General features: G+C 42.5%; 3 protein-coding genes and 1 pseudogene across 3 annotated transcripts; 2 read left to right on the top strand and 2 right to left on the bottom strand.

The window, feature by feature from the left end:
* The first annotated feature begins 1,933 nt into the window (after window positions 1-1,933).
* Window positions 1,934-12,790, top strand: ccdc197 (coiled-coil domain containing 197). Its single transcript, XM_071327644.1, has 9 exons — window positions 1,934-2,219; window positions 2,492-2,534; window positions 2,642-2,818; window positions 3,256-3,413; window positions 3,507-3,589; window positions 3,800-3,972; window positions 11,758-11,868; window positions 11,946-12,062; window positions 12,260-12,790. The coding sequence occupies exons 1-9, from the start codon at window positions 2,119-2,121 to the stop codon at window positions 12,428-12,430; spliced, it is 1,134 nt and encodes a 377-aa protein (XP_071183745.1). The 5' UTR covers window positions 1,934-2,118; the 3' UTR covers window positions 12,431-12,790.
* Window positions 12,791-15,112: 2,322 nt separating this feature from the next.
* On the top strand, window positions 15,113-16,957 carry LOC139531007 (ubiquitin thioesterase OTUB2-like; annotated as a pseudogene).
* Window positions 16,958-18,639: 1,682 nt separating this feature from the next.
* On the bottom strand, window positions 18,640-23,191 carry ddx24 (DEAD (Asp-Glu-Ala-Asp) box helicase 24). Its single transcript, XM_071327642.1, has 8 exons — window positions 22,945-23,191; window positions 20,925-22,437; window positions 20,621-20,774; window positions 19,836-20,348; window positions 19,618-19,693; window positions 19,341-19,529; window positions 19,088-19,217; window positions 18,640-18,977 (listed from the first exon to the last, which is right to left on the bottom strand). Exons 2-8 carry the CDS (start codon window positions 22,432-22,434, stop codon window positions 18,742-18,744), a joined length of 2,808 nt encoding a protein of 935 aa, XP_071183743.1. The 5' UTR covers window positions 22,435-22,437; window positions 22,945-23,191; the 3' UTR covers window positions 18,640-18,741.
* Window positions 23,192-23,321: 130 nt separating this feature from the next.
* On the bottom strand, window positions 23,322-25,586 carry serpina10b (serpin peptidase inhibitor, clade A (alpha-1 antiproteinase, antitrypsin), member 10b). Its single transcript, XM_071327643.1, has 5 exons — window positions 25,458-25,586; window positions 24,555-25,198; window positions 23,976-24,252; window positions 23,723-23,870; window positions 23,322-23,600 (listed from the first exon to the last, which is right to left on the bottom strand). Exons 2-5 carry the CDS (start codon window positions 25,147-25,149, stop codon window positions 23,409-23,411), a joined length of 1,212 nt encoding a protein of 403 aa, XP_071183744.1. The 5' UTR covers window positions 25,150-25,198; window positions 25,458-25,586; the 3' UTR covers window positions 23,322-23,408.
* Between the last annotated feature and the right edge of the window lie 1,269 nt (window positions 25,587-26,855).

Genomic DNA, 26,855 nt, shown 5'->3' with positions numbered 1-26,855 from the left:
AAAACTATCTGAAGTCAATATAGATAGAATCAAGAAAAATGCTGGCACCGATCAAGTAGGCTGGATACCTTACAGTTATTGACCATGCATGCAGATATCTATATATAGTACCAGTCAAAAGTTTGGACACACCTACTAATCCCAGGGTTTATCTTTATTTTTACTATTTTCTACACTGTAGAATAATAGTGAAGACATTAAAACAATGAAATAACATATGGAATCATGTAGTAACCAGAAAAGTGTAAGTAACCCCATTGCCTTGATGACAGCTTGCACACTCTTGGCATTATCTCAACCAGCTTCATGAGGTCACCTGAAATGCATTTCAATGAACAGGTGTGCCTTGTTAAAAGTTAATTTCTGGAATTTCTTTCCTTCTTAATGCGTTTGAGCCAATCAGTTGTGTTGTGACAAGGTAGGGGTGGTATACAGAGGATAGCCCTATTTGGTAAAACACCAAGTCCATATTATGGCAAGAACAGCTCAAACAAGCAAAGAGAAACGACAGTCCATCATTACTTGAAGACATGAAGGTCAGTCAATACAGAAAATGTCAAGAACTTTGAACGTTTTTTCAAGTGCAGTCGCAAAAACCACCAAGCCCTATGATGAAACTGGCTCTCATGAGGACCGCCACAGGAAAGGAAGATCCAGAATTACCTCTGCTGCGAAGGATAAGTTCATTAAAGTGAACTGCACCTCACAGCGTTCAAGTAACAGACACATCAACTGTTCAGAGGAGACTGCGTGAATCAGGCCTTCATGGTCGAATTACTGCAAAGAAACCACTACTAAAGGACACCAATAAGAAGAAGAGACTTGCTTGGGCCAAGAAACATGAGCAATGGACATTAGACCGTTGGAAATCTGTCCTTTTGTCTGATGAGTCCAACCGCCATGTCTTTGTGAGACGCAGAGTAAGTAAACAAATTTCTGCATGTGTGGTTCCCACCATGAAGCATGGAGATTTGCTGGTGACACTGTCTGTGATTTATTTAGAATTCAAGACACACTTAAACAGCATGGCTACCACAGGATTCTGCAGCGATACGCCATACCATCTGGTTTGCACTTAGTGGGACTATAAATGTTTTTTCAACAGGACAATGACCCAAAACAGACCTCCAGGATGTGTAAGGGCTATTTGACCAAGAAGGAGAGTGATGGAGTGCTGCATCAGATGACCTAGCCTCCACAATCACCCGACCCCAACCCAATTGAGATGGTTTGGGATGAGTTGGACCACAGAGTGAAGGAAAAGCAGCCAACAAGTGCTCAGCATATGTGGGAACCCCTTCAAGACCGCTGGAAAAGCATTCCAGGTGAAGCTGGTTGAGAGAATGCCAAGAGTGTGCAAAGCTGTCATCAAGGCTAAGTGTGGCTGCTTTGAAGAATCTAAAATATGTTTTGATTTGTTTAACACTTTTTGTGTTACTACACATGTGTTATTTCATAGTTTTGATGTCTTCACTATTATTCTACAATGTAGAAAAAAGTAAGAATAAAGAAAAACCCTTTAAATGAGTAGGTCAATCAATCAAAATCTAATTTATTTATAAAGCCCTTCTTACATCAGCTAATGTCACAAAGTGCTGTACAGAAACCCAGCCTAAAACCCCAAAACAGCAAGCAATGCAGGTGTAGAAACACGGTGGCTAGGAAAAACTCCCTAGAAAGGACTAGAGTAGGTGCATCCAAACTTTTGTCTGGTACTGAATTTAAAATCTAATGTATAAGAATTGTTCTATTTAGATTGAGCCAAAGTTTATGATGTGTTCGCAATGTCAGTCTTAACAATTTATAAAGGCGACTGCCTTTTGTGGAGTACCTTTCACTTGCATCGGTGAATTAGAACGCCTCCCGGGCAGTTGCTATGTCAACCGAAAAACGATCCCCTCGCATTCCCTCTCCCTTCCCCCTGGTTCCTCGGCAACATGTAACACAAATTCAGGAGAACACCCAATCCGGAAGACCTTTGTTGCTCTCTTGTTCGTGTGCACGGAACAATTATTTCAGGAACACAACAAATGCTGCGCTTTATAATCTTATTGGAGTTCTGTTCACACTCAAGGATCATACTTATTTTACAAAATAAAAGTTGCAACGCCTAAAAATATGGAGACTCTTCCTTGTATAAACAATGGTGATCCTCGTCTGAAGCTGAAAGTGGAGAATAGAATGAAAAACATTTTTGTAACGCAATTTGAGGAAACTAGGTATGTTACAATCAACTTTTATAATCTTATGCATTATAATTATAGCACATCTGTTCACCTTCAGTTTTGCTAATCTTTCTGGCCACAATCATTATGTTTTGATAAACTTGAATTGAATAATCATATCGTAGGTCCATGACAATTGGATGCATCATGATTTGCATTTTAATTATATTGCACAATTATGCAGCTCAAGTTTAGTTGTAATGGACTACCTATTTCAGCACTACATTGCCATTAAACGTTTGGATTACATATTTCCCCTGACATAGACAAGAAGATGAAAATGTCAATCACATACCTGTTATAACAGAGGTAAGTAGTCCTAATGAGATTTTATTTGAACACAAAACATAGGCCAGTGTCTTGGTGTAGATATATTTGATGTTAAGTATTCTTGTGACTAGTGATTTCCCATGTAGACCGCTAGCAGAGTCCTGGAGACAGGAGTGAACACATTACAGAGAACCCTTGTCCTGAAGAAGCAGGTGGAGGTGGATGAAGTGGATAGGCAGCTGGCACAGAAACGACAGGAATTCAAAGGCCGCATGCAGGCCCTTGCACAGAGGAAGGCAGAGCTAGAGCTGAAACAGCAGGCGGTGAGTTACATTTAAGCAATAAGCACCGAGAGGGTGTGGTATATGGCCAATATACCACGGCTAAAGGCTGTTCTTCAGCATGACACAACGCGGAGTGCTAGGACACAGCCCTTAGCTGTGATATATTGGCCATATATTACACTTCCGAGGTACCTTATTGCTATTATTAACTGGTTACCAACGTAATTAGAGCAGTAAAAATAAAATGTTGTCATACCTGTGATATACCACGGCTTTCAGCCAATCAGCATTTAGGGCTCGAACCACCTAGTTTATAATACACAATTCATGATGAGCTAAGGCATTTCAAATCCATGGACAGGTGAAATGATACAGATACTGTATAGGCTTAACATAGAACCAAGATATACACTATTTACCTGCTTATGTGTACGTCCTCTCTTGACTCTTTCCCTTGGGTTTATGATCTCATCCAGACTAAAGACAGAGCTAAGAAATTTGAGAAGTTTGTTGAGGACAATGAGGTAAAGCGCCGTCGGGCCCTGAAGAAGTACCAGGCAGCGAGGAAGCAGAACGATCTGAAGCAGAACGAGAAAGAGGAGTTCACTGAACAGCTGGAGAAACTGCAGGCCAGGTAAATGGGAGCTGGTTTTTGGATTGGGAAACATCTTGCACAAATACTTGTTGGTCCCTCTTCACCTGATATCTTTTTCCCCAATCCCTACAGGCAGCAGTATTTAAAGGACAGGGTGACCAAGTATAAAATGTACGAAGACTACATGATGAAAATGTTAGATTTTCTCCCGGAGAGTAAGTTCATGTTTTTTGTAGTTGAATATACTGTATTTTCTCAGTTGATTATCTTAATTGAATCAATACCTAGCTCTAGAAAACTATTGTTTGAAATTAATGTTGAAAAATTGGATTGTTGCCTTCAACAAATAAACATAAAATGACAGTGTTGGTTGTGAGGTACAATACAATAAGTATGTTTGTTTCTTAACCTGCCTCTGAATGTAGATTACCTGGAATATGGGGCAGACTCCTTGGTGATGCCCATCATCCGGCGCCATGAGACCCTGTCCCTCACTCATCAGGACCTGGTGGAACGCCTGGGCCAGCTGGTGGAAGAGCTGGAGCAGGGCCAGCGCAGCCTGGACAGCCTGAAGCAGGAGCATAACACCAACAAGCTGGTCAGACATATACATACAGTACCAATCAAAAGTTTGGACACACCTATTCATTCCAGGGTTTTTCTTCCAGGGTTTTTCACCTATTCATTCCATAATTTTTCTACATTATAGACTAATAGTGAAGACATCAAAACTTTGAAATAACACATATGGAGTCATGTAGTCACCAATCAAAATATATTTGAGATTTGAGATTCTTCAGAGTAGCCACTCTTTGCCTTGATGACAGCTTTTCACACTCTTGGCATTCTCTCAACCAGATTCATGAGGTAGTCACCTGGAATGCTTTTCAATTAAAAGGTGTGCCTTGTTAAAAGTTAATTTGTGGAATTTCTCTCCTTAATGTGTTTGAGCCAATCAGTTGTGTTGTGACAAGGTAGGGGTGGTATACAGAAGATTTGGTAAAACACCAATAAAACACCCTACTTGGTAAAACACCAAGTCCATATTATGGCAAGAACAGCTCAAATAAGCAAAGAGAAATGACAGTCCATCATTACTTTAAGACATGAAGGTGCGGAACATTTTTCGATGCGAAAAATTTCAAGAACTTTGAACGTTTCTTCAAGTGCAGTCGCAAAATCTATCAAACGCTATGATGAAACTGGCTCTCATGAGCACCCCCCACAGGAAAGGAAGACCCAGAGTTACCTCTGCGGCAGAGGATAAATTCATTAGAGTGAACTGCACCTCAGATTGCAGCCCAAATATATGCTTCACAGTGTTCAAGTAACAGACACATCTCAACATCAACTATTCAGAGGAGACTGCGTGAATCAGGACTTCATGGTCAAATAGCTGCAAAGAAACCACTACTAAAAGGACACCAATAATAAGAAGAGACTTGCTTGGGCCAAGAAACACGAACAATGGACATTAGACCGGTGGAAATCTGTCCTTTGGTCTGATGAGTCCAAATTTGAGATTGTTGGTTCCAACCGCCGTGTCTTTGATGAGATCCAGAGTAAGTAAACAAATGATCTCCGCATGTGTGGTTCCCACCATGAAGCATGGAGGTTTGCTGGTGACACTGTCTGTGATTAATTTAGAATTCAAGACACACTTAACCAGCATGGCTAGCACAGCATTCTGCAGTGATACGCTATCCCATCTGGTTTGCGCTTAGTGGGACTGTCATTTATTTTTCAACAGGACAATGACCCAAAACAGACCTTCAGGCTGTGTAAGAGCTGTTTGTAGTAAAAAATAAAATCGCTTGAATGAGTAGGTGTGTCCAAACTTGACTAGTACTGTACATGCTTACATGCTGACCAGACTGCTCGCATCAAATCAAAGTTCATTTGTCACATGCGCCGAATACAACAGTGAAATGCTTACTTACAGGCTCTAACCAATAGTGCAAAAAAGGTGTTAGGTGAACAATAGGTAAGTAAAGAAATAAAACAACAGTAAAAAGACAGGCTATATACAGTAGCGAGGCTACATACAGACACTGGTTAGTCAGGCTGATTGAGGTAGTATGTACATGAATGTATAGTTAAAGTGACTATGCATATATGATAAACAGAGTAGCAGCAGTGTAAAAAGAGGGGTTGGGGCGGCACACAATGCAAATAGTCCGGGTAGTCATTTGATTACCTGCTCAGGAGTCTTATGGCTTGGGGGTAAAAACTGTTGAGAAGCCTTTTTGTCCTAGACTTGGCACTCCCGTACCGCTTGCCATATGGTAGTAGAGAGAACAGTCTATGACTAGGGTGGCTGGGGTCTTTGACAATTTTTGGGCCTTCCTCTGACACCGCCTGGTGTAGAGGTCCTGGATGGCAGGCACCTTAGCCCCAGTGATGTACTGGGCCGTACGCACTACCCTCTGTAGTGCCTTGCGGTCAGAGGCCGAGCAATTGCCGTACCAGGCAGTGATGCAACCAGTCAGGATGCTCTCGATGTTGCAGCTGTAGAACCAAATCTTTTTAGTTTTCTCAGGGGGAATAGGCTTTGTCGTGCCCTCTTCACGACTGTCTTGGTGTGTTTGGACCATTCTAGTTTGTTGTTGATGTGGACACCAAGGAACTTGAAGCTCTCAACCTGCTCCACTACAGCCCCGTCGATGAGAATGGGGGTGTGCTTGGTCCCCATTTTCCTGTAGTCCACAATCATCTCCTTTGTCTTGGTTACGTTGAGGGATAAGTTGTTATTCTGGCACCACCCAGCCAGGTCTTTGACCTCCTCCCTATAGGCTGTCTCGTCATTGTCGGTGATCAGGTCTACCACTGTTGTGTCATCTGCAAATGTAATATTGTTAGAGTTGTGCCTGGCCATGCAGTCGTGGGTGAACAGGGAGTACAGGAGGGGACTGAGCACGCACTGTTGGGGAGCTCCAGTGTTGAGGATCAGTGTGGAAGATGTGTTGCTACCTACCCTCACCACCTGGGGGCGGCCCGTCAGGAAGTCCAGGATCCAGTTGCAGAGGGAGGTGTTTAGTCCCAGGATCCTTAGCTTAGTGATAAGCTTTGAGGGTACTATGGTGTTGAACGCTGAGCTGTAGTCAATGAATAGCATTCTCACATAAGTGTTCCTTTTGTCCAGGTGGGAAAGGGCAGTGTGGAGTGCAATAGAGATTCCATCATCTGTGGGTCTGTTTGGGCGGTATGCAAATTGGAGTGGGTCTAGGGTTTCTGGGATAATGGTGTGGATGTGAGCCATTAACATTCTTTCAAAGCACTTCATGGCTACGGACGTGAGTGCTACGGGTCTGTAGTCATTTAGGCAGGTTGCCTTTGTGTTCTTGGGCACAGGGACTATGGTGGTCTGCTTGAAACATGTTGGTATTACAGACTCAATCAGGGACATGTTGAAAATGTCAGTGAAGACACCTGCCAGTTGGTCAGCACATGCCCGGAGCACACGTCCTGGTAATCCGTCAGGCCCCGCAGCCTTGTGTATGTTGACCTGTTTAAAGGTCTTACTCACGTCGGCTACGGAGAGCGTGATCACACAGTCGTCCGGAACAGCTGATGCTCTCATGCATGCCTCAGTGTTGCTTGCCTTGAAGCGAGCATAGAAGTGATTTAGCTTGTCTGGTAGGCTCGTGTCACTGGGCAGCTCGCAGCTGTGCTTCCCTTTGTAGTCTGTAATAGTTTGCAAACCCTGCCACATAAGACGAGCGTCGGAGCCGGTGTAGTATGATTCAATCTTAGCCCTGTATTGACGCTTTGCCTGTTTGATGGTTCGTCGCAGGGCATAGCAGGATTTCTTGTGAGCTTCCGGGTTATAGTCCCGCACCTTGAAAGCGGCTGCTCTACCCTTTAGCTCAGTGCGAATGTTGCCTGTAATCCATGGCATGTACGTACAGTCACTGTGGGGACGACGTCCTCGATGCACTTATTGATAAAGCCAGTGACTGATGTGGTGTACTCCTCAATGCCATCGGAAGAATCCCGGAACATGTTCCAGTCTGTGATAGCAAAACAGTCCTGTAGTTTAGCATCTGCTTCATCTGACCACTTTTTTATAGACTGAGTCACTGGTGCGTCCTGCTTTAATTTTTGCTTGTAAGCAGGAATCAGGAGGATAGAGTTGTGGTCGAATTTACGAAATGGAGGGCGAGCTTTGTACGTGTCTCTGTGTGTGGAATACAGGCGACCTAGAATTTTATCCCCCTCTGGTTGGACATTTAACATGTTGATAGAAATTTGGTAGAACTGATTTAAGTTTCCCTTCATTAAAGTCTCCGGCCAATAGGAGCGCCGCCTCTGGGTGAGTGGTTTCCTGTTTGCTTATTTCCTTATACAGCTGACTGAGTGCGGTCTTAGTGCCAGCATCTGTCTGTGGTGGTAAATTAACAGCCACGAAAAGTATGGCTGAAAATTCTCTAGGCAAGTAGTGTGGCCTGCAATTTATCACAATATACTCTACTTCAGGCGAGCAAAATCTAGAGACTTCCTTAGATTTCGTGCACCAGCTGTTTACAAATATGCACAGACCACCCCCCTTCGTCTTACCGGAGTGTGCTGTTCTATCTTGCCGGTGCAGCGTGTATCCCGCTAGCTTGCGCGTGCTATTGCGCGCGTGCTGATTTTGTCCCCCCCCCACACCAGAAGTGATCAGGACACGCAGGTTGAAATATCAAAACGAACTCTGAATCAACTATATTAATTTGATTACAGGTCGATAAGCAAACATTTATGGCAATTTAGTTAACTAGCTTGCTGTTGCTAGCTAATTTGTCCTGGGATATAAACATTGGGTTGTTATTTTACCTGAAATGCACAAGGTCCTCTACTCCAACAATTAATCCACAGATAAAACGGTAGGCTGAGTTTGTTTCTAGTAATCTCTCCTCCTTCAAGCTTCTTCTTCTTTGGACTTTATATGGCTATTGGCAACTAACTTTACGGTGCATTACTACAACTGACTGGAGTGTGGACCTCAGTTCATCTTTCAAATCACCCACGTGGGTATATGCTCCTAAAAACAAATGAGGAGATGGCACGTGGGTATATACTTATAAATAAACAATGAGGAGATGGGAGAGGTGGGACTTGCTGCGCATCAAGCGTCACAAATAGAAACAAGTTCTATTTTAGCGCCTGACTACGCAGACACTCTTTGACACACGCGAGCAGTGTGGGTGCAATGATTGAATAACATGTAGGTGTACATTTATTTTGCAACTCTCGTGCACGCGACACGAGTGGTGTGGTCAGCATGTTAGAAATACATGTACAGTACCTTCAGAAAGTATTCATACCTCTTGACTTTTTCCACATTTTGTTGTGTTACAAGCTCCCGAGTGGCGCAGCGGTCTAAGGCCCTGCATCTCAGTGCTAGAAGCGTCACTACAGACCCTGGTTCAATTCCAGGCTGTATCACAACCGGCCGTGATTGGGAGTCTCATAGGGCGGCGCACAATTGGCCCAGCGTCGTCTGGGTTAGGGTTTGGCCGGGGTAGGCCGTCATTTTAAATAAGAGTTGGTTCTTAACTGACTTGCCTAGTTAAATAAAGGTTAAATAAAAAACTGAAATGGATTAAATTCAGATTGTGTCACTTGCCTACACACAATACCCCATAATGTCAAAGTTCAAATTAATTAGAAATAAAAGCTGAAATGTCTTGAGTCAATAAATACTCAACCTCTTTGTTATGGCAAGCGTAAATAAATTCAGTAAAAATTTGCTTAACAAATCAAATATTAAGTTGCATGGACTATAATAGTGTTTAACTAGTTAAATAAAGGTTAAATACAGAATACAAATATTCCTAAAAGTGTATCCTGTTTGCAATAAGGCACTAAGTAAAACTGCAAAAATAAATGCACTTTATGTCCTGAATACAAAGAGTTGTGTTTGCAGCAAATCGCAGAGATTGAACAGTCGCTCAGATTATATACTGGAAATCAATGCAAAATAGGATACTTTGATGAATAACCTATATAGCCTATAGATCAGATCAAGGACCCAAGCGACCAAAACTATGTGGTATGTGTCGAACATCTCATTACAAAATCATGGGAATTAATATGGAGTTGGTCCTACCTTTGCTGCTATAACAGCCTCCACTCTTCTAGGTAGGCTTTCTAATAGATGTTGGAACATTGTTGCGGGGACGTGCTTCCATTCAGCCCCAAGAGCATTAGTGAGGTTGGGCACTGGTGTTGGGTGATTAGGCCTGGCACGCAGTCAGCGTTCCAATTCATCCCAAAGGTGTTTGATGGGGTTGAGGTCATGGCTCTGTGCCTGTCAAGTTCTTCCACACCGATCCCGACAAACCGTTTCTGTATGGAACTCGCTTTGTGCAGTGGGGCGTTGTCATGCTGAAACAAGAAAGGGCCTTCCCCAAACTGTTACCACAAAGTTGGAAGCACAGAATCATCTAGAATGTCATTGTATGCTGTAGAGTTAAGATTTCCCTTGACTGGAACTAAGGAGCCTAGCCCAAACCATGAAAAACAGCCCCAGACCATTATTCATCCCCCACCAAACTTTACAGTTGGCAATAAGCATTGGGGCAGGTAGCGTTCTCCTGGCATCTGACAAACCCAGATTCGTGAAGCTTGATTCATCACTTCAGAGAAGGCGTTTCCACTGCTCCAAAGTCCAATGGCGGCGAGCTTTACTCCAGTCCTGCCGACGCATGGTGATCTTAAGCTTGTGTGTGGCTGCTCGGCCATAGAAACACATTTCATGAAGCTCCCGACTAATTGTTTTTGTGCTGACGTTGCTTCGTGAGGAAGTTTGGAACTCGGTAGTGAGTGTTGCAACTGCGCTTCAGCACTTGGTGGTTCTGTTCTGTGAGCTTGTGTAGCCTACCACTTCGCGGCTGAGCTTGTTGCTTCTCCTAGACGTTTCCACTTCACAATAACAGCACTTACTGGGGCAGCTCTAGCAGGACATAAATTTGACGAACTGACTGGTGGCATCCTATGACGGTGCCACGTTGGAAGTCACTGAGCTCTTCAGTAAGGCCATTTTACTGCCAATGTTTGTCTATGGAGATTGCATGGCTGTGTGCTCGATTTTATACACCTGTCAGCAACGGGTGTGGCTGAAATAGCCGAATCCACTAATTTGAAGGGATGTCCACAAACTTTTGTATATGTAGTGTATGTTGAAAACACAAATGCAGATTTTTGAAGACTACGCTCTTATTGATTTTTCAAAAGAGAGCTTGCTTTTTTCTAAATTGAATAAATACTTTTTTTTCTCACCCATCGACACACCCCATAATGACAAAGTAAAAACATGTTTTTTGAAATTTTAGCAAATTAATTGCTATGTCATTTACATAAGTATTCACACCCAAGTCAATACTTTTTAGAAGCACCTTTGGCAGCGATTACAGCTGTGCGACTTGTTACAAATTATGTGAGTTAAGCACATTTTTACTTCTGAATTTATTTAGGCTTGCCATTACAAAGGGGTTGATTACTTGACTGAAGAAATTTCAGCTTTTCATTTTTTATTAATTTAAATTCTAAAATGTGTAAAAAAAAATCTAAATTTAATCCATTTTAAATTCAGCTTTGTAACACACCAAAATGTAGAAAAAGTCAAGGGGTGTGAATACTTTTGGAAGGCACTCATTTACTATACACTGAGTATACCAAATATTATGAATGACTTTCTAATATTGAGTTAGAACATCCTCAATTCATACCCCTAGAACAGCTTCAATTCATCAGGGCATGGACTCTATAAGGTGTTGAAAGCGTTCAACAGGTATGCTGGCCCATGTTGACTCCAATGCTTCCCACAGTTGTGTCAAGTTGACTGGATGTCCTTTGGGTGATGGACCATTCTTGATACACACGGGAAACTGTTGAGCATGAAAAACGAAGCAGTGTTGCAGTTCTTGACACAAACCGGTGCGCCTGGCGCCTACTACCATACCCGTTCAATATTTTGTCTTGCCCATTCACCTTCTGAATGGCACACATACAGTACACAATCCATGTCTCAATGTCTCATGTCTCAAGGCTTAAAATCCTTCTTTAACCAGTCTCTTCATATACACTGATTGAAGTGAATTTAACAAGTGACATCAATAAGGGATCATAGCTTTCACCTGGATTCACCTGGTCAGTCTGTCATGGAAAGAGCAGGTGTTCTCAATGTTTTGTATACAGTGTATAAGGCATTGTTTAATGTATGCATTTTTCTTAAAACCTGTGTGCTTGGTTATTCACTTTTCTAAATACGCATTTTAAATGTATAATCCAACTTCCGTATGTTTGTAAAATTTAAAAAGTACAAAAAAATATAATAATATTGTCTGCGTAGAGCTTGTAGTAAGCTTTAGACTGTGTGCTCTTCCCTCGTCGGAGGCAGATGATGAACAGGGAGCTGTCTGAACTGCAGACCCAATGGGACAGAGCCAAGGAGAAGAACAACCAGACTGAGATGAAACTGATGATGCACCAAGGCCAGTCCAGAGACCAGGTCTGAGCACCACCACCATTTTACACTAATAACCAATAATAATACCATAATAAACTCCACTCCACCTCTCTTGTCAGGTTGAGGAAGTGGGTTGCCTGCTGATAGCTGTGAAGAACATTGCAGAGCAGTGCTACTTACAGCACTATGGGCCTCTGGAAGAGATAGACATGCTGACGATGATGGATATGGTAAAGGTAATGTCTAATTGCATTGTTATTAGTATTTACCTTGAAATGACTTCCCATTTGTTGTCATTTATAAAGTATACTTCGTTTATTTATCATTTTTTATCATTTTTTTCTTCTGAATTCCAGATTTTGTATAGTGTAATCATGTTTCCCCAATCAAGATTGCAACTACCAATTTATTATATTACTTACCATGTTTACAGGAATACATTCTGGAGAGGGCAGACATCGAGATGAGAGCAACACGACTGATAGACTCAGGCACCGCATTGACGAGTGCCACAGAGCACAGAGGATCACTGAAAAACATTAACAGTAAAACACAACTGAAGAGCACCAGCAAGACCAGTGGGAGGACTGGACTGTCTAGTTGATCAATGCCGAATAGACCTTTTACGAGTTTGTGGAGAAACACACAAATACAACCATGTAAGCGCACGCACATGCATACGGACACAGTAAAGGATGTGAGTGCAATATAAGTTACTTTCAACTTGTTGTTGTAATAGTGTTTCAATTGTATAGTTCTTTGTGGTGATAAGTTGCTGATGAAGGAAATTGCTGTGGTTGTAGTTCCAAAGAAGTTGTACATGCATTTCTCATATAGCCTAATATAAGATCGATGATTGAAATTTGTTAGGATGAATTCAAATATTAATTTGTTTTTTTGATTTATTTATTTCAGAATATTACAAGTTCTCTTTGAAATTATGAATATAAACAGTTGAAGATGGGTTGTGGCTGTTGTTTTTTTAAACAATAACATTGTGGAGTTAAATTGCAAAACATTTACCAAGTTGAGGGAGGTTCCTATGGTGGTTGTAATCCACCGAAGTTTGAAAATACTACAATCGTAGTTATACACAGACAAATCTAGGCCCATTTATGGATATTTCGGGGAGGTTCCTCGAACAAAAATAATCAATGTACCAAAGATACTGGTAACTAAAGTTAACCCTTTTGTCTGTCAATGTACCGTTCCTTTTAAACACAAAGCACGTGGCAGTTCTAAATATCCGGTTGTTGTGGTTGGTACTGTTGCTCGAACATTTAATCTATTATGTCTTTCGATGTTACATTTCATTCCACTTTTTATTGCGTACAACAGTTGTATTTTGCCACGCGCTTAGCCTTGCGAGACAGGATGACAATTTGTGGAAATATGTGTTTCTACTTAGTTATCCATGTTTATCTTAGTAGCATGCTAACCTAGTCTTTATGAAGGTGGACAGACAATTAAAAATCAAATCATATTTTATTGGTCACATACACATGGTTAGCAGATGTTAATGCGAGAGTAGCGAAATGCTTGTGCTTCTAGTTCCGACCGTGCAGTAATAACTAACAAGTAAATCTAACAATTTCACAACAACTACCTTATTCACACAAGTGTAAAGGAATGAATAAGAATATGTACATATAAATATATGGATGAGCGACGGCCCGAATGGCATAGGCAAGATGCAGTAGATGGTATAGAGTACAGTATATACATATGAGATGAGTAATGTAGGGTAAGTAAACATTATATAAAGTGGCATTGTTTAAAGTGACTAGTGATACATTACATCCAATTTTTTATTATTTAAGTGGCTAGAGATTTGAGTCAGTATGTTGGCAGCAGCCACTCAATGTTAGTGATGGCTGTTTAACAATCTGATGGCCTTTTTCAGTCTCTCGGTCCCAGCTTTGATGCACCTGTACTGACCTCGCCTTCTGGATGATAGCGGGGTGAACAGGCAGTGGCTCAGGTGGTTGTTGTCCTTGATGATCTTTTTGGCCTTCCTGTGACATCGGATGGTCTAGGTGTCCTGGAGGGAAGGTAGTTTGCCTCCAGTGATGCGTTGTGCAGACCTCACTACCCTCTGGAGAGCCTTACGGTTGTGGGCCTAGCAGTTGCCGTACCAGGCGGTGATATAGCCCGACAGGATGCTCTCAATTGTGCATGTGTAAAAGTTTGAGTGTTTTTGGTGACAAGCCACATTTCTTCAGCCGCCTGAGGTTGAAGAGGTGCTGTTGCACCTTCTTCACCACGCAGTCTGTGTGGGTGGACCATTTCAGTTTGTGATGTGTACGCAGAGGAACTTAAAAATGTCCACCTTCTCCACTACTGTCCCGTCGATGTGGATAGAGGGGTGCTCCATCTGCTGTTTCCTGAAGTCCACGATCATCTCCTTTGTTTTGTTGACGTTGAGTGTGAGGTTATTTTCCTGACACCCCACTCCCAGGACCCTCACCACCTCCCTGTAGGCCGTCTCGTCGTTGTTGGTAATCAAGCCTACCACTGTAGTGTTGTCTGCAAACTTGATGATTGAGTTGGAGGCGTGCATGGCCACACAGTCATGGGTGAACAGGGAGTACAGGAGGGGGCTGAGAACACACCCTTGTGGGGCCCCAGTGTTGAGGTTCAGTGGGGTGGAGATGTTGTTTCCTACCCTCACCACCTGGGGGGGCGGCCTGTCAGAAAGTCCAGGACCCAGTTGCAGAGGGCGGGGTCGAGACCCAAGGTCTCGAGCTTAATGACGAGTTTGGAGGGTACTATGGTGTTAAATGCTGAGCTGTAATCAATGAACAGCATTCTTACATAGGTATTCCTCTTGTCCAGATGAGTTAGGGCAGTGTGATTGCGTTGTCTGTGGACCTATTGGGGCAGTAAGCAAAATGTTCTGGGTCTAGGGTGTCAGGTAGGGTGGAGGGGATATGATCCTTGACTAGTCTCTCAAAGCTAGTCTGAGGACGCAGCTAGGGATGCCGCCTGGGCCAGCAGCCTTGCGAGGGTAAACACATTTAAATGTTTTACTCACGTTGGCTGCGGTGAAGGAGAGCCCGCAGGTTTTGGTAGTGGGCCGTGTCAGTGGCACTGTATTATCTTCAAAGCGAGCAAAGAAGTTGTTTAGTTTGTCTTATGACTATTCTTGGAGACGCCTCAGGTATGGTAATGTTATCTTTTAGCAACAAAACATTTTGAACGTAGGAATTAACAAAGCATTACTTTTTACTATTGTCAGTACACCATTTAGACTTCTATTAATTTAGCAAACGACTGTTCTTCACAGATGGACACACAACAGTTGTTTTCAAGTAGAGAAGAAATATCTACTAGAGGTGGAAGTGGCAAAGTATTGGGTAATGCCTATTCATATAGCTAGCTAGCCATTGCAAAAGGCTGACAAGAAAGATCATAACGTGAAATGCTACCTACATACAAAGCTTTACTTGTCTGCTGTGAGATCCCCGACTTCATTGGATAGATATGCCTTGGCTATCTTGAAACAATTGTAATGAAATGACAATAATAAGGAAACTAAAAAAGTGTTAACATAAATGATATGGACTAACTGTTAATTAGTCAAATCAGAGGTATTAAATAAAATATAAGATAGGCTAGTGAAATGACTTGTTACTGTTTTTGAATTAGTCAAATTCAAACATCTCTTCTGTTTTGAAGGACATTTGCAGCCAGTATAAGTACATGCGGGAAATCAGGAGAGATGGCAATTGCTTTTACAGAGCCCTATGCTTTGGACACCTGGAATCATTGTTGCAAAATGACAGAGCTTTGCAAAGGTAAATTCCTTCCTACGCATAGCCTTTGCCATGTGCATTTGTAGAATGTTTTGGATTCCAAGAATGTGCCTTTGCCTGCGTGTGGCTTTTCCACTTCAAAATAATGGAGGAATATGCATAATTTCTCTCAAATTCAAAGAAACAGTGGTACAAAGTGGCAGAGTTATTGGCTGCAGGCTTTGATGAGAACTCTTTCAAAGACTTGCTTAACATGGTAAATGTACATGTATCTACCTTGGTACTATTTTCTAAAATCAAATATTGCATTTTCACAATAATAACCATCAGACTCATGTAACTGAAGCTTGTTGATTAATGACAAGGGTTAATTATCGGACAGTTCAGCTTTTAGTTTGTCGGTGTTCTGGAACAATGTGAAGCTGATGAGCATGGTGACACATTGCTCTAGCTCTTTAATGAGCAAACTACCTTTGACAGTATGGTGCAATACATCAGGCTGCTCACATTAGTCTACCTGCAAAACCATGCAGACTTCTTCAGCCACTTTGTGGAGGCACCCAGTCTCAAGGTTTACTGCACTCAAGTAAGTATGAGTTACGCTCAATACCATATTGCTATCGTCTCCGGTTTCGTTAATATGCCATGGAAGTGTGCCTGGTGCTGCTGATTTTCTCCATAGACAATTCGACCTTGTCCCAATGAGTTTCTCACCACTCAAAACTAGTGTCTGAAAGTGTTTTGCTGCACTCTAGTGGTGGTGCAATAAATGAAAGTAAATTGGGTATTTCTTTTTTTATTTAAGTAGGCAAGTCAGTTAAGAACAAATGCTTATTTACAATGACGGCCTACCCCAGCCAAACCCTAAACCGGACGATGCTGGGGCAATTGTGCGCCGCCCTATGAGAGTCCCAATCACGGCCGGTTGTGATACAGCCTGGAATCGTACCAGGGTCTGTAGTGATGCCTCTAGCACAGATGAAGTGCCTTAGACCGCTGTGCCACTCTGGAGCCAGGGACCACTCACTGACATGACACTTTTTTGGTAACTGTAATTTATGATCAAACCCATCAACATTTGTATTGACCACACAGCATGATGTTTCTGCATGGGTAGATACATAATGTCCATTCTTGACTTATCCAGGAAGTGGAAACCATGGCAATGGAGTGTGACCACATAGATATCCTGGCTCTGTCGGAGGCCTTAGGCGTTAGCATCCACATTGCTTCCATGGAGGGGGGAGACGGACAGCGTCTGGCCCACCACACCATTCCAGAGGGAACCCAGCCCTCCCTACACCTCCTCTACAAAACAGCCCACTACGACATTGTCTACCCATATCATTGCCATTGAGGGGCCTGATAAGGGACTCCACATATCTCAGGTTTACAGGAAGTTGTGTTAATCATTTATTTTAAGAGTAAAAAAACAAAGTTTGTAGCATTGTTCTGTAATATACAGTGCATTCGGAAAGTATTCAGACCCCTTGACTTTTCCCACTTTGTTACATTACTTATTCTAAAATTGATTCAATAATTTATCTACATACAATACCCCATAATGACAAAGCGAAAACAGGTTTAGTCATTTTTGCAAATGTATTTAAAATAAAAAAATAAGTACCTTATGTAAATAAGTATTCAGACGCTTTGCAATGAGACTCGAAATTAAACTCAGGTGCATCCTGTTTCCATTGATCATCCTTGAGATATTTCTACAACTTGATTGGAGTCTACCTGTCGTAAATTCAATTGATTGGACATGATTTGGAACGGCACACACCTGTCTATAGAAGGCCCCACAATAGACAGTGCATGGCAGAGAAAAAAACCAAGCCACGAGGTCATAGAAATTGTCCGTAGAGCGTCGAAACAGGATTGTGTCGAGGCACAGATCTGGGGAAGGGTACCAACAAATGTCTGCAGCATTGAAGGTCCTCAAGAATACAGTGGCCTCCATCATTCTTAAAAGGAAGAAGTTTGGAACCACCAAGACTTCCTAGAGCTGGCCGCCCGGCCAAACTGAGCAATCGGGGGAAAAGGGTCTTGTCAGGGAGGTGACCAGGAACCCGATGGTCACTTTGACAGAGCTCCAGAGTTCCTCTGTGGAGATGGGAGAACCTTCCAGAAGGACAACCATCTCGGCAACCAAATCAGGCCTTTATGGTAGTGGCCAAACGGATGCCACTGCTCAGTAAAAGGCACGACAGCCCGCTTGGAGTTTTCCAAAAGGCACCTAAAGGACTCTGACCATGAGAAACAAGATTCTCTGGTCTGATGAAACCAAGATTGAACTCTTTGGCCTGGAGGCAACCTGGCACCATCCCTACCGTGAAGCATGGTGGTGCCAACATCATGCTGTGGGGATGTTTTTCAGCGGCAGGGACTGGGAGACTAGTCAGGATTGAGGGAAAGATTAACAGAGCAAAGTAGAGAGATCTTTCATGAAAACCCGCGCCAGGGCGCTCAGACCTGGGAGAAGGACAACGACCCTCAGCACACAGCCAAGACAACGCAGGAGTGGCTTCAGGACAAGTCTCTGAATGTCCTTGAGTGGCCCAGCCAAAGACCAGACTTGAACACCATTAAACATCTCGGGAGAGACCTGAAAATATCTGTGCAGCAACGCTCCCTGTCCAACCTGACAGAGCTTGAGAGGATCTGCAAAGAATGCAAGGAACTCCTCAAATACAGGTGTCCCAAGCTTGTAGCGTCATACCCAAGAAGACTCGATTCTGTAATCGCTGGCAAAGGTGCTTCAACAAAGTACTGAGTAAAGGGTCTGAATACTTATGTAAATGTGATCCGTTTTTTTTATACACATGCAAACATAAAAACCTGTTTTTGCTTTATCATTGAGGTATTGTCTGTAGATTGACAGGAAAAAAAACAATTTGATTAATTTTAGAATAAGGCTGTAACGTAACAAAATGTGGAGAAAGTCAAGGGGTCTGAATACTTTCTGAATGTACTGTACAGTAAACTCAAATGCGGTAAACTCCTCTCCACTTTCTTGAATGTTGCAAAAAATATAAATAAAAACAAGACTCTGATATCTCTTAAAATCGTTTTATGTGAAAATGTTACAATAATTGCACTGTATTTCCATTTCTGAAAATTAAATGTGACATTCTAATTGAGACTACACTCATTAACACTACTGCTGCTTTTTCTTTTGTTTCTGTCTTTTCTTCTGATTGGAGACACTGGTCAAGGCCGTTTCCAAACCATGTAGAGGCATGTTGGGCAGGGAGAGCTTACCCATCTGTGTGGGGTATTTGGTCTTCATCACATTCTTGAATACAGGCTGAGAAATCAGGTGTTTCAGGTGCTTCTTCATGCCCTTCACCATCTTCTGTTGCTGCCGGTCATCCTCCTCATCCTTCCCCCCCCCTGAAAAAACAAAATGTCACTTATCTATTGATGTAAGTCCCTTTAATGTCTGGGTTTCTCATGAGGCAACCTCCCACTCCTAGATAACTAATTGAATTATGTAGTCTTACCAAGCAAAACATCATCATCAAGATCCACCTCCAGAGCTTCTGCTGCTTGCTTAAACCAAGAGTTGTGGTGCTTCTCTCTGCTGTTGTGGAACTCAATCTTCTCTATCTTCCTGGCCATGTTGACTCGCTCCTGTCAAGGCCAGACAAAACATTGTACCATATGTCATATTATGAAAGAGAAGTAAATATGTGCAGCTCCTAGCTCAGATTGATCATCATGTGATCAAATATAGGTGCCTGGTTAGGTGCCTACCTTGATGGGAGCCATGCACTTGCTCTGTATGGGAAACATGGGAACCTCCTCATCCTTTCCCAGAGCTCTGTAAATTTTCTTGAAGTTCATCATGTCATCTGGCCCAACCAGGAGCAAACTGAGCCCCTCTTTGGTGGCTCGTGCTGTCCTACCACTGCGGTGGACATAAGTCTCTGATGTCCTTGGAACCTGAGACACACAATAATGTCTTAATTTAAGGAATAACTGTCAGAGACAAAGCATGACAGGAAGCCACCAAAGGTGTCAAAATGCATACCTGGTAATGAATGACGTGTTGAACATTTGGAATGTCCAGCCCTCTTGCTGCCACATCAGTTGTCAGGAGCACACAGCTGTAAACATCAATGTGTACTATAGTCAAAATAGTTTATGGTAGAGACAAATTTGCTGACCAAGGCTAATCCAATCCATAACTAAACCGATATAGATAATAACTAGCCTGCAGCATATACATGTCATTTTTCTATGCCTTACCTCTCCCTCTCAGCGAACCTCTCAAGGTTCTTTAGGCGCTGCTTCTGGTGCATGTTGGCATGCAGTGGCAGTGGAGTACGGTCCAGGATGACCAGCAGAGAGTTAAGCCGCTTGATGCAGTCAATACTGTTGGCAAACACCATAGTCCGGCCTGGATACTGGAGCAGGAAGTAGTACAGGAAGAAATCCTTCTCTTCCTTTTCACAGTGTATCCGTGTCTCAGTCAGGGTCTCGACTGTAGCCTCCTTCCGGGTCAGATCAATGACTTTAGGCTTGGACCTGATCCCCACTTTCTCCATAAGGACCTCCAGCTTGCTTCTCTGGTCCACCTTCTTGCCCTTCTTCTGCAGGACACGGGTGGGCAAGCTGTGGGCCATGGTCAGGGTGGCGGAGAACACAAATGTCTGCCTCTTTGGGTTGAACTGGACAGTGTTCAGCATCTCCAGCAGACTTTCCAGCTCAGCAAAATGGCCTCTTTCCACCATGCGGTCTGCTTCGTCAATGACTAGGCACCTATGAAAAAATTAATTAAATCATGACTGGTAAGAAGCAAAAAAAGAAAAAATCCAGGCCAGATATGGACAAACATCTGCATTGAACATGCATTATACCAACTATTTAAACACACTACTGATTACATTGACGCTACCAAAACAAACTGCTTCAGCTCACATCCTGACTTCTTACAGTTTACTTGTATGTGCTGTGTAGGTAATTCACCTTTTTGTTGCCAAGTACGGCCTACATGTAATGTCATAAAACTACACATTTTGTATTTTATATACCTTAGCTGCCTTAGGTTGACCAGATGTGGATGCCTCTCTTTGATCATCTCCCACAGGCGTCCTGGAGTAGCAATGATGATCTCAGGTCTCCGTTTCAGCATCCTGATCTGTTTCTGCTGAGCCATTCCACCGACCACAATCGCTGTTTTTATACCTGCACACAGGAACACAGTTGAATCTATTCATTTAAATAGCTTTGTGAAATCTCATTCAAATCAGATTCTTGAAAGCCCACACCTACTTCATGAATAGGGTTATCACATTTTTTATGAATCAGTGGTTTCTCACTGGCTTTCACACTCACCAGTAAACTTGGCCACAGCATCAATGTGATGTTTCACCTGTACAGCCAGCTCCCTGGTAGGGCACAGAACCAACCCTAACAATGGCTGTTTCTCACTGACTTTCAGAGTATCATCTTCTGCTGTGTTGTCAAAGTCAAACTCCATATTCTCAATTACTTTGACGCACCCCATCTTTTCAGAGTCACTCTCATCCTCGTCCTCCTGATATATTTCTTCATCATCCTCCTCCTCAATTGTTTTTTCGTCACCCTCCTCAATGATTTCTTTGTCATCAGCAGCATTGTCTTCCTCTGCTACATCTTCACTCCCCTGCTCTTGTGGATCTTCCTGCTCTGTGGTTTCCTCAGTACAGGCCTCTTTAGACTCAGCACTGGTCTTTGGAGCTGGCTCAGTGACCCCGTTGCTGGTGTCCATGGAAATACTTGTCTCAGTCTCTATAGATTCTTCCACAGTCGGCAGGTACAAGCTTTCCACCTGTGTTCCTGGCTCAGTCTGGCCATCCGTCACCCCCTCACTTTCATCTACTCCCTTCTTCCACTCCAGGATATGATGGATCATGGGGATGCCGAAAGACAGCGTCTTACCACTACCCGTCTCGGCGGCCCCAACAATGTCCATATGGTCTCTGATAGCAGGTGGCAATGCCAGAGCTTGAATGGCCGTGGGTGATCCGAACCCTAGACTGCTCAGTGCCTTCAACACTTGGTCAGGGACAAACAGATCCTTCCACGCTGTCACATCTGAGTTTTGGTCAGAACCAGAGCGTGCCGCATTGGTCCAATTCTTTGCTTTCTTTTTGGAGAGTTTAGACATTTTGCCTTGAAGGGGTAACTCTGTCTGTGACTCTGGGACTGTCTGCTTTTCTACCTTTCTTTTCTTTTCCCTCTTTTTCTTATGTTTGCCATCAGTCTTTGTATTGTTAGATTGTGGCTGAGCATCCTCAGGACACGTAACAGCATCTTGTGAGACAGTTTCATCAGGGCCTTTTTCCTTTTCCTCCTTGACCACAACGTTCTCTGAACCATTTTCAAGGTTTTGGACTTCGTCCCTCACCTCCTCACTTTTCACTTTACTGTCCACAGAAACATCATCCTGTGTGGTTGGATCATTTTGTTGAGCTGTTTTCTTTTTATTCTTCTTCCTAGCTGGTTTTTCGGACGTTTCATTTTTGTCACTACCTCCCTCACATACCTCCTCCTGTTTCCCTCCATCCTTATCTCCCTCACTAGCCTTTCTTTTCTTAGCTTTTTTCTTTTCTTTTCTTTCTTCTCTCTTCTTTTTATCTTTTTCTGCTTTAGCTTCTGCTTTAGCTTCTTCCTTGGCAGAGTCAATCAGGCGGTAGTCTGTCAGCTCCTCAAAACAGACCAGTCCCCCCATGCCCTCTTCTGAGAAGAGACTGGGGTCCAGTTCTACTGCTTTCCAGCTACCCTTCACATGGATCCCCCGTTTGGCTGACTTCGGCCGAGAGAAAGGGCGCATATTTTTCATCTGGCTCCTGTTGGGCTTCATTTTCTATGAATAGATAACAGTTCCACAGTTAATGATTAAGACTACATTCATGATCAACAGTAAAATGAACAATTCTGTGTATTCCAATTAGATATTTTGATCTTAGTACAGTACAAAGCGCAGGCTAGATTGTTACAAAAAGTGTCCTTAACCAAAGCGTGTAGCTGAAGTAGCTAGCCATTAGCAAACTAGCTAGCTATGATGACAACAAACGCATCAGTTGTAACTAGCAGCTACTGGTAGATAAAACCCCTTGAATTGCTGTATTCTAACTGGTACGTGTTATAGCTGGTGAAAACAAATATAATAAAGGGAACTATTCACTATCTAAGTCATTGAAAGGTGTAACCTAGCTAGCCAGTCGGACATATTAGATAGAACAACATCAGCATGGTAGCTAGCTATTTTATAGCTGTCCACATGACACACGCTGCACCACAAATTAATTCATATTCAGTACAGTTCCACGGAATACAGCTGCATAAACAGATTAACAAATAAATAAACAACCTTTGACTGTTCACAGGAAATTCCTCCGATAAGGATAAATCACACGACTTGATTCGACTCAGATATGACACGAGGACGCAGCCATGTCAATTGTGATCACGTGGTTTGAAAAACTTTATTAGTAACCATTCAGCTTGAGCAGAGTTGCTGGAATGTGTGTCTGAAGTGATGGAGAAGACATCATTGACAATGCAGCTCAGACAGACTACATATGAAAAGGTTATCTATAATGTAACATTAATTGGACTCTAACGTTGGTCATATTTGCTTAATTTTTTAGATAATATGTGATACGTGCCTTTCATTTAAGGACTCAGGCAGGGTTGAAATGTTCAGGTTACAGTCTTTATATTAGGAAGATCACCAAACCAGTTGAATATCTGTTCACCTTTTAATACATACAAATTGAACATATTACATGTACAACACCTCTCCAGACACCAAATACATAGTACTCTTTACAATCAGTTTTTGGTGGGGTCAATCACTCGGCCCATGAACAACAAGCTGTTAGTGGCCTCATGGTAAATAAAAAATAAGAATGGTCGGTTGACGATGAAGGAAGAGGGTAAGGCATATCCAGTGATGGTGCCTTCTGTGGCAGCAGCGGCAGTGGTGCCTCTCTCATCCACCTCGATCACTGCCTTGTGCAACACCTGCAACCAAATGATCATTGCAATTATATGTTATTTGTTATTTATCCACAGTGTGTAGTTTAATTATATATTTCTCAATTGATATAGATGGAAATTGGTTAAGGCCTGTTAATCCAACTGACCTCTGACACCTTCAGGCCTGGGTCTTTGCTCAACCTAGTGAGGTTAGCGGTGTCATGGAAGATACTGGATATGCCCAAATCTGGAAGGATGCTGTGCATGGCGTAAGATTGCTCCATCTTGAACTTGGGCAGTTGAACTTCCAGTTTCCTGTGAAATAACAGACAACTTTCATACAATACAAAACACCGCTTACAAAAACCAATGGAATTTTGCAATGTTTCATCACAAAATACACTTGACTTTTCTATTTACATTTTTTTCAGGTTTTTGATCCAGCTGAGGAATCTCTTAGCTGTGATCTCGTCATCTATTGTGGTATAATCCAGGCCTTTGTTGGGTAGCAGAATAAGCATTGAAATGCCCTCCCGGTATGGTAGCTTCAGCACCTTGGCTTTCAGGGGAATGTCATCCATTGTGTAGAATTTATCCTCCATTCTAAACATCATGGGCACCTGGACAATGTTGTAGTTGTCAATAAAGAAGCGTCCATTTTCTGTGTGATTGGGGTTGAAGGGCATCTGCCATTCACCTAAGTTCCAAATATGACAAAGCATATTTGTTGGGAAGAAAATGTGTTATTGTGGTATTTTAGGCAATGCAATTTAACTTTGAAAATTAAATGTATTAAAACATGGGTCTACCATAATTGTATCCCATCAGTATATCTTTAAATAAGATTTTATCGGTATATCTTTAAATAAGATATACTGATGGGATACAATTATGGTAGACCCAAGTCTAAACTAAACATACTAACCAGTAAAATGTAATGTTTTTTAAGTGATATGGTGGAACTGCTTAAATCAGAGAATGCATGACATAGCTGCTCACCCTGAAAGAAAATGGTGTTGATGAGCATAAGTTGGGTGAGTGGATCCAAGTTAGAGACCACCTCCTTGACTTTGTTACCAGTCTTTCTCATTATGTAGTCATTGATCAGGGCAACGCTAGCTTTTCTATCTGCAAAGTCAACATTGTTGATGTCAGCGTTGAAGAATTTCTTGATCTGGTCACTGAAGTCTCTCTCTACCTCAAAAGTTAGGCGGACGAAGAGGGCGGTGCTCTGGTCAAATTTCATTGATCCATCTTGTGTGATGTTCCCTTGGAGGTGTTGGAAGAGTTCTGGAATTATGTCTGGCTGGTTCTCCCGATCTAGGTGGGCCAGGTTGAGCCCCTTTACTATCTGGTCTCGTGTGGGACCCTGTGCTGCCATGGAGAGGGTGGCAAAAGCTGTGGATATGCTCAGGGGTGAGAAAAATATGTTTTCATCATGGTAACCTGCAATCTTTCTGTAGAGATTCATGGCAAAGTCCATGTTCTTGTAGGTTAGGTCTGTGATGTTGGGGCTCCGCTCTTGAGTTTGGTAGACAGGGGTGAAGGTGCAGACATAGGTCAGGAGGAAAAGGAGTCCCACCTTCATCATCATAGATCTTTGGTGACTTATTTGATCCAACCTGCAATAGTGCTTATAAGTCCTATGGGCAAATTGCAAGAGATAGGTTTGGAATCAATTACTAATGCATTGTATCAGGACTCATACACAAAGTAAACTGAGGCAGAAAAAAGTTCAATTGAGTAATTTCAAAATAAATGTTTGCTATTTAGGGGTTTCAAAATCACAACTCCCAAATATGATTGTCACATTTCGACAATTAAAGCAACAATGTATATCTTATCTAATATACCTACATATACTATTACAAATAGTTATATACTTCTCAATAACAGACCTACCTTTCAGCTTGTGTATCAGCAAGATATGTCAAAACCCTCCATTTACTATTTGGGGAGACAAAGTGCAAGTGTGCCTTTAGGGTTATCTATTAACTATGGGCTAGGGTTACTCAAACTGGTCAAGTCTGATATTTTGGTGTACTTAACAACTAAAGTATCCCCTTTCAAAAGTGGAAATGATTCAACTTGAACAAATTAGGACAATTATTTAATTAAACAATTCAGCCATGGTTATAGATCAATGAAGCAAGATTCCATAGACTTCAGTAGGAGCATATATTATTTTATTCCTGGAAAGAAAAGTTTTAGGTACAGCAAAGGAATGAGCATGATGTAATAACATGGTGTTGTGGAGTATAACAAACATTTGATTGTTTAGTGCCTATTGAAGAATGTCAAGAAGTGAAAATTATGCAATCATAAAAAACAAAGCATTGGGTCATCACAACTGTAGTAAAAATGTTGTTCTCTAATAAATACGAGAACAATTTCAAGAATAGATTGAAATCAAGGAATTAGCAGAGAAGTCAACTTTGAGCACATCTCAAACTTTACATGGGATATTACTGTACTGTAGTTCTACACTGCTCAAAAAAATAAAGGGAACACTTAAACAACACAATGTAACTCCAAGTCAATCACACTTCTGTGAAATCAAACTGTCCACTTAGGAAGCAACACTGATTGACAATAAATTCCACATGCTGTTGTGCAAATGGAATAGACAAAAGGTGGAAATTATAGGCAATTAGCAAGACACCCCCAAAAAAGGAGTGATTCTGCAGGTGGTGACCACAGACCACTTCTCAGTTCCTATGCTTTCTGGCTGATGTTTTGGTCACTTTTGAATGCTGGCGGTGCTCTCACTCTAGTGGTAGCATGAGACGGAGTCTACAACCCACACAAGTGGCTCAGGTAGTGCAGCTCATCCAGGATGGCACATCAATGCGAGCTGTGGCAAGAAGGTTTGCTGTGTCTGTCAGCGTAGTGTCCAGAGCATGGAGGCGCTACCAGGAGACAGGCCAGTACATCAGGAGACGTGGAGGAGGCCGTAGGAGGGCAACAACCCAGCAGCAGGACCGCTACCTCCGCCTTTGTGCAAGGAGGAGCACTGCCAGAGCCCTGCAAAATGACCTCCAGCAGGCCACAAATGTGCATGTGTCTGCTCAAACGGTCAGAAACAGACTCCATGAGGGTGGTATGAGGGCCCGACGTCCACAGGTGGGGGTTGTGCTTACAGCCCAACACCGTGCAGGACGTTTGGCATTTGCCAGAGAACACCAAGATTGGCAAATTCGCCACTGGCGCCCTTTGCTCTTCACAGATGAAAGCAGGTTCACACTGAGCACATGAGCACATGTGACAGACGTGACAGAGTCTGGAGATGCCGTGGAGAAC

This window comes from Salvelinus alpinus, chromosome 9 (assembly GCF_045679555.1).
Source record: "Salvelinus alpinus chromosome 9, SLU_Salpinus.1, whole genome shotgun sequence".
Classification (NCBI taxonomy): Eukaryota; Metazoa; Chordata; class Actinopteri; order Salmoniformes; family Salmonidae; genus Salvelinus; species Salvelinus alpinus.
Note: the sequence above shows the minus strand (reverse complement) of the source record. Positions and strands in the feature narration are given on the sequence as shown.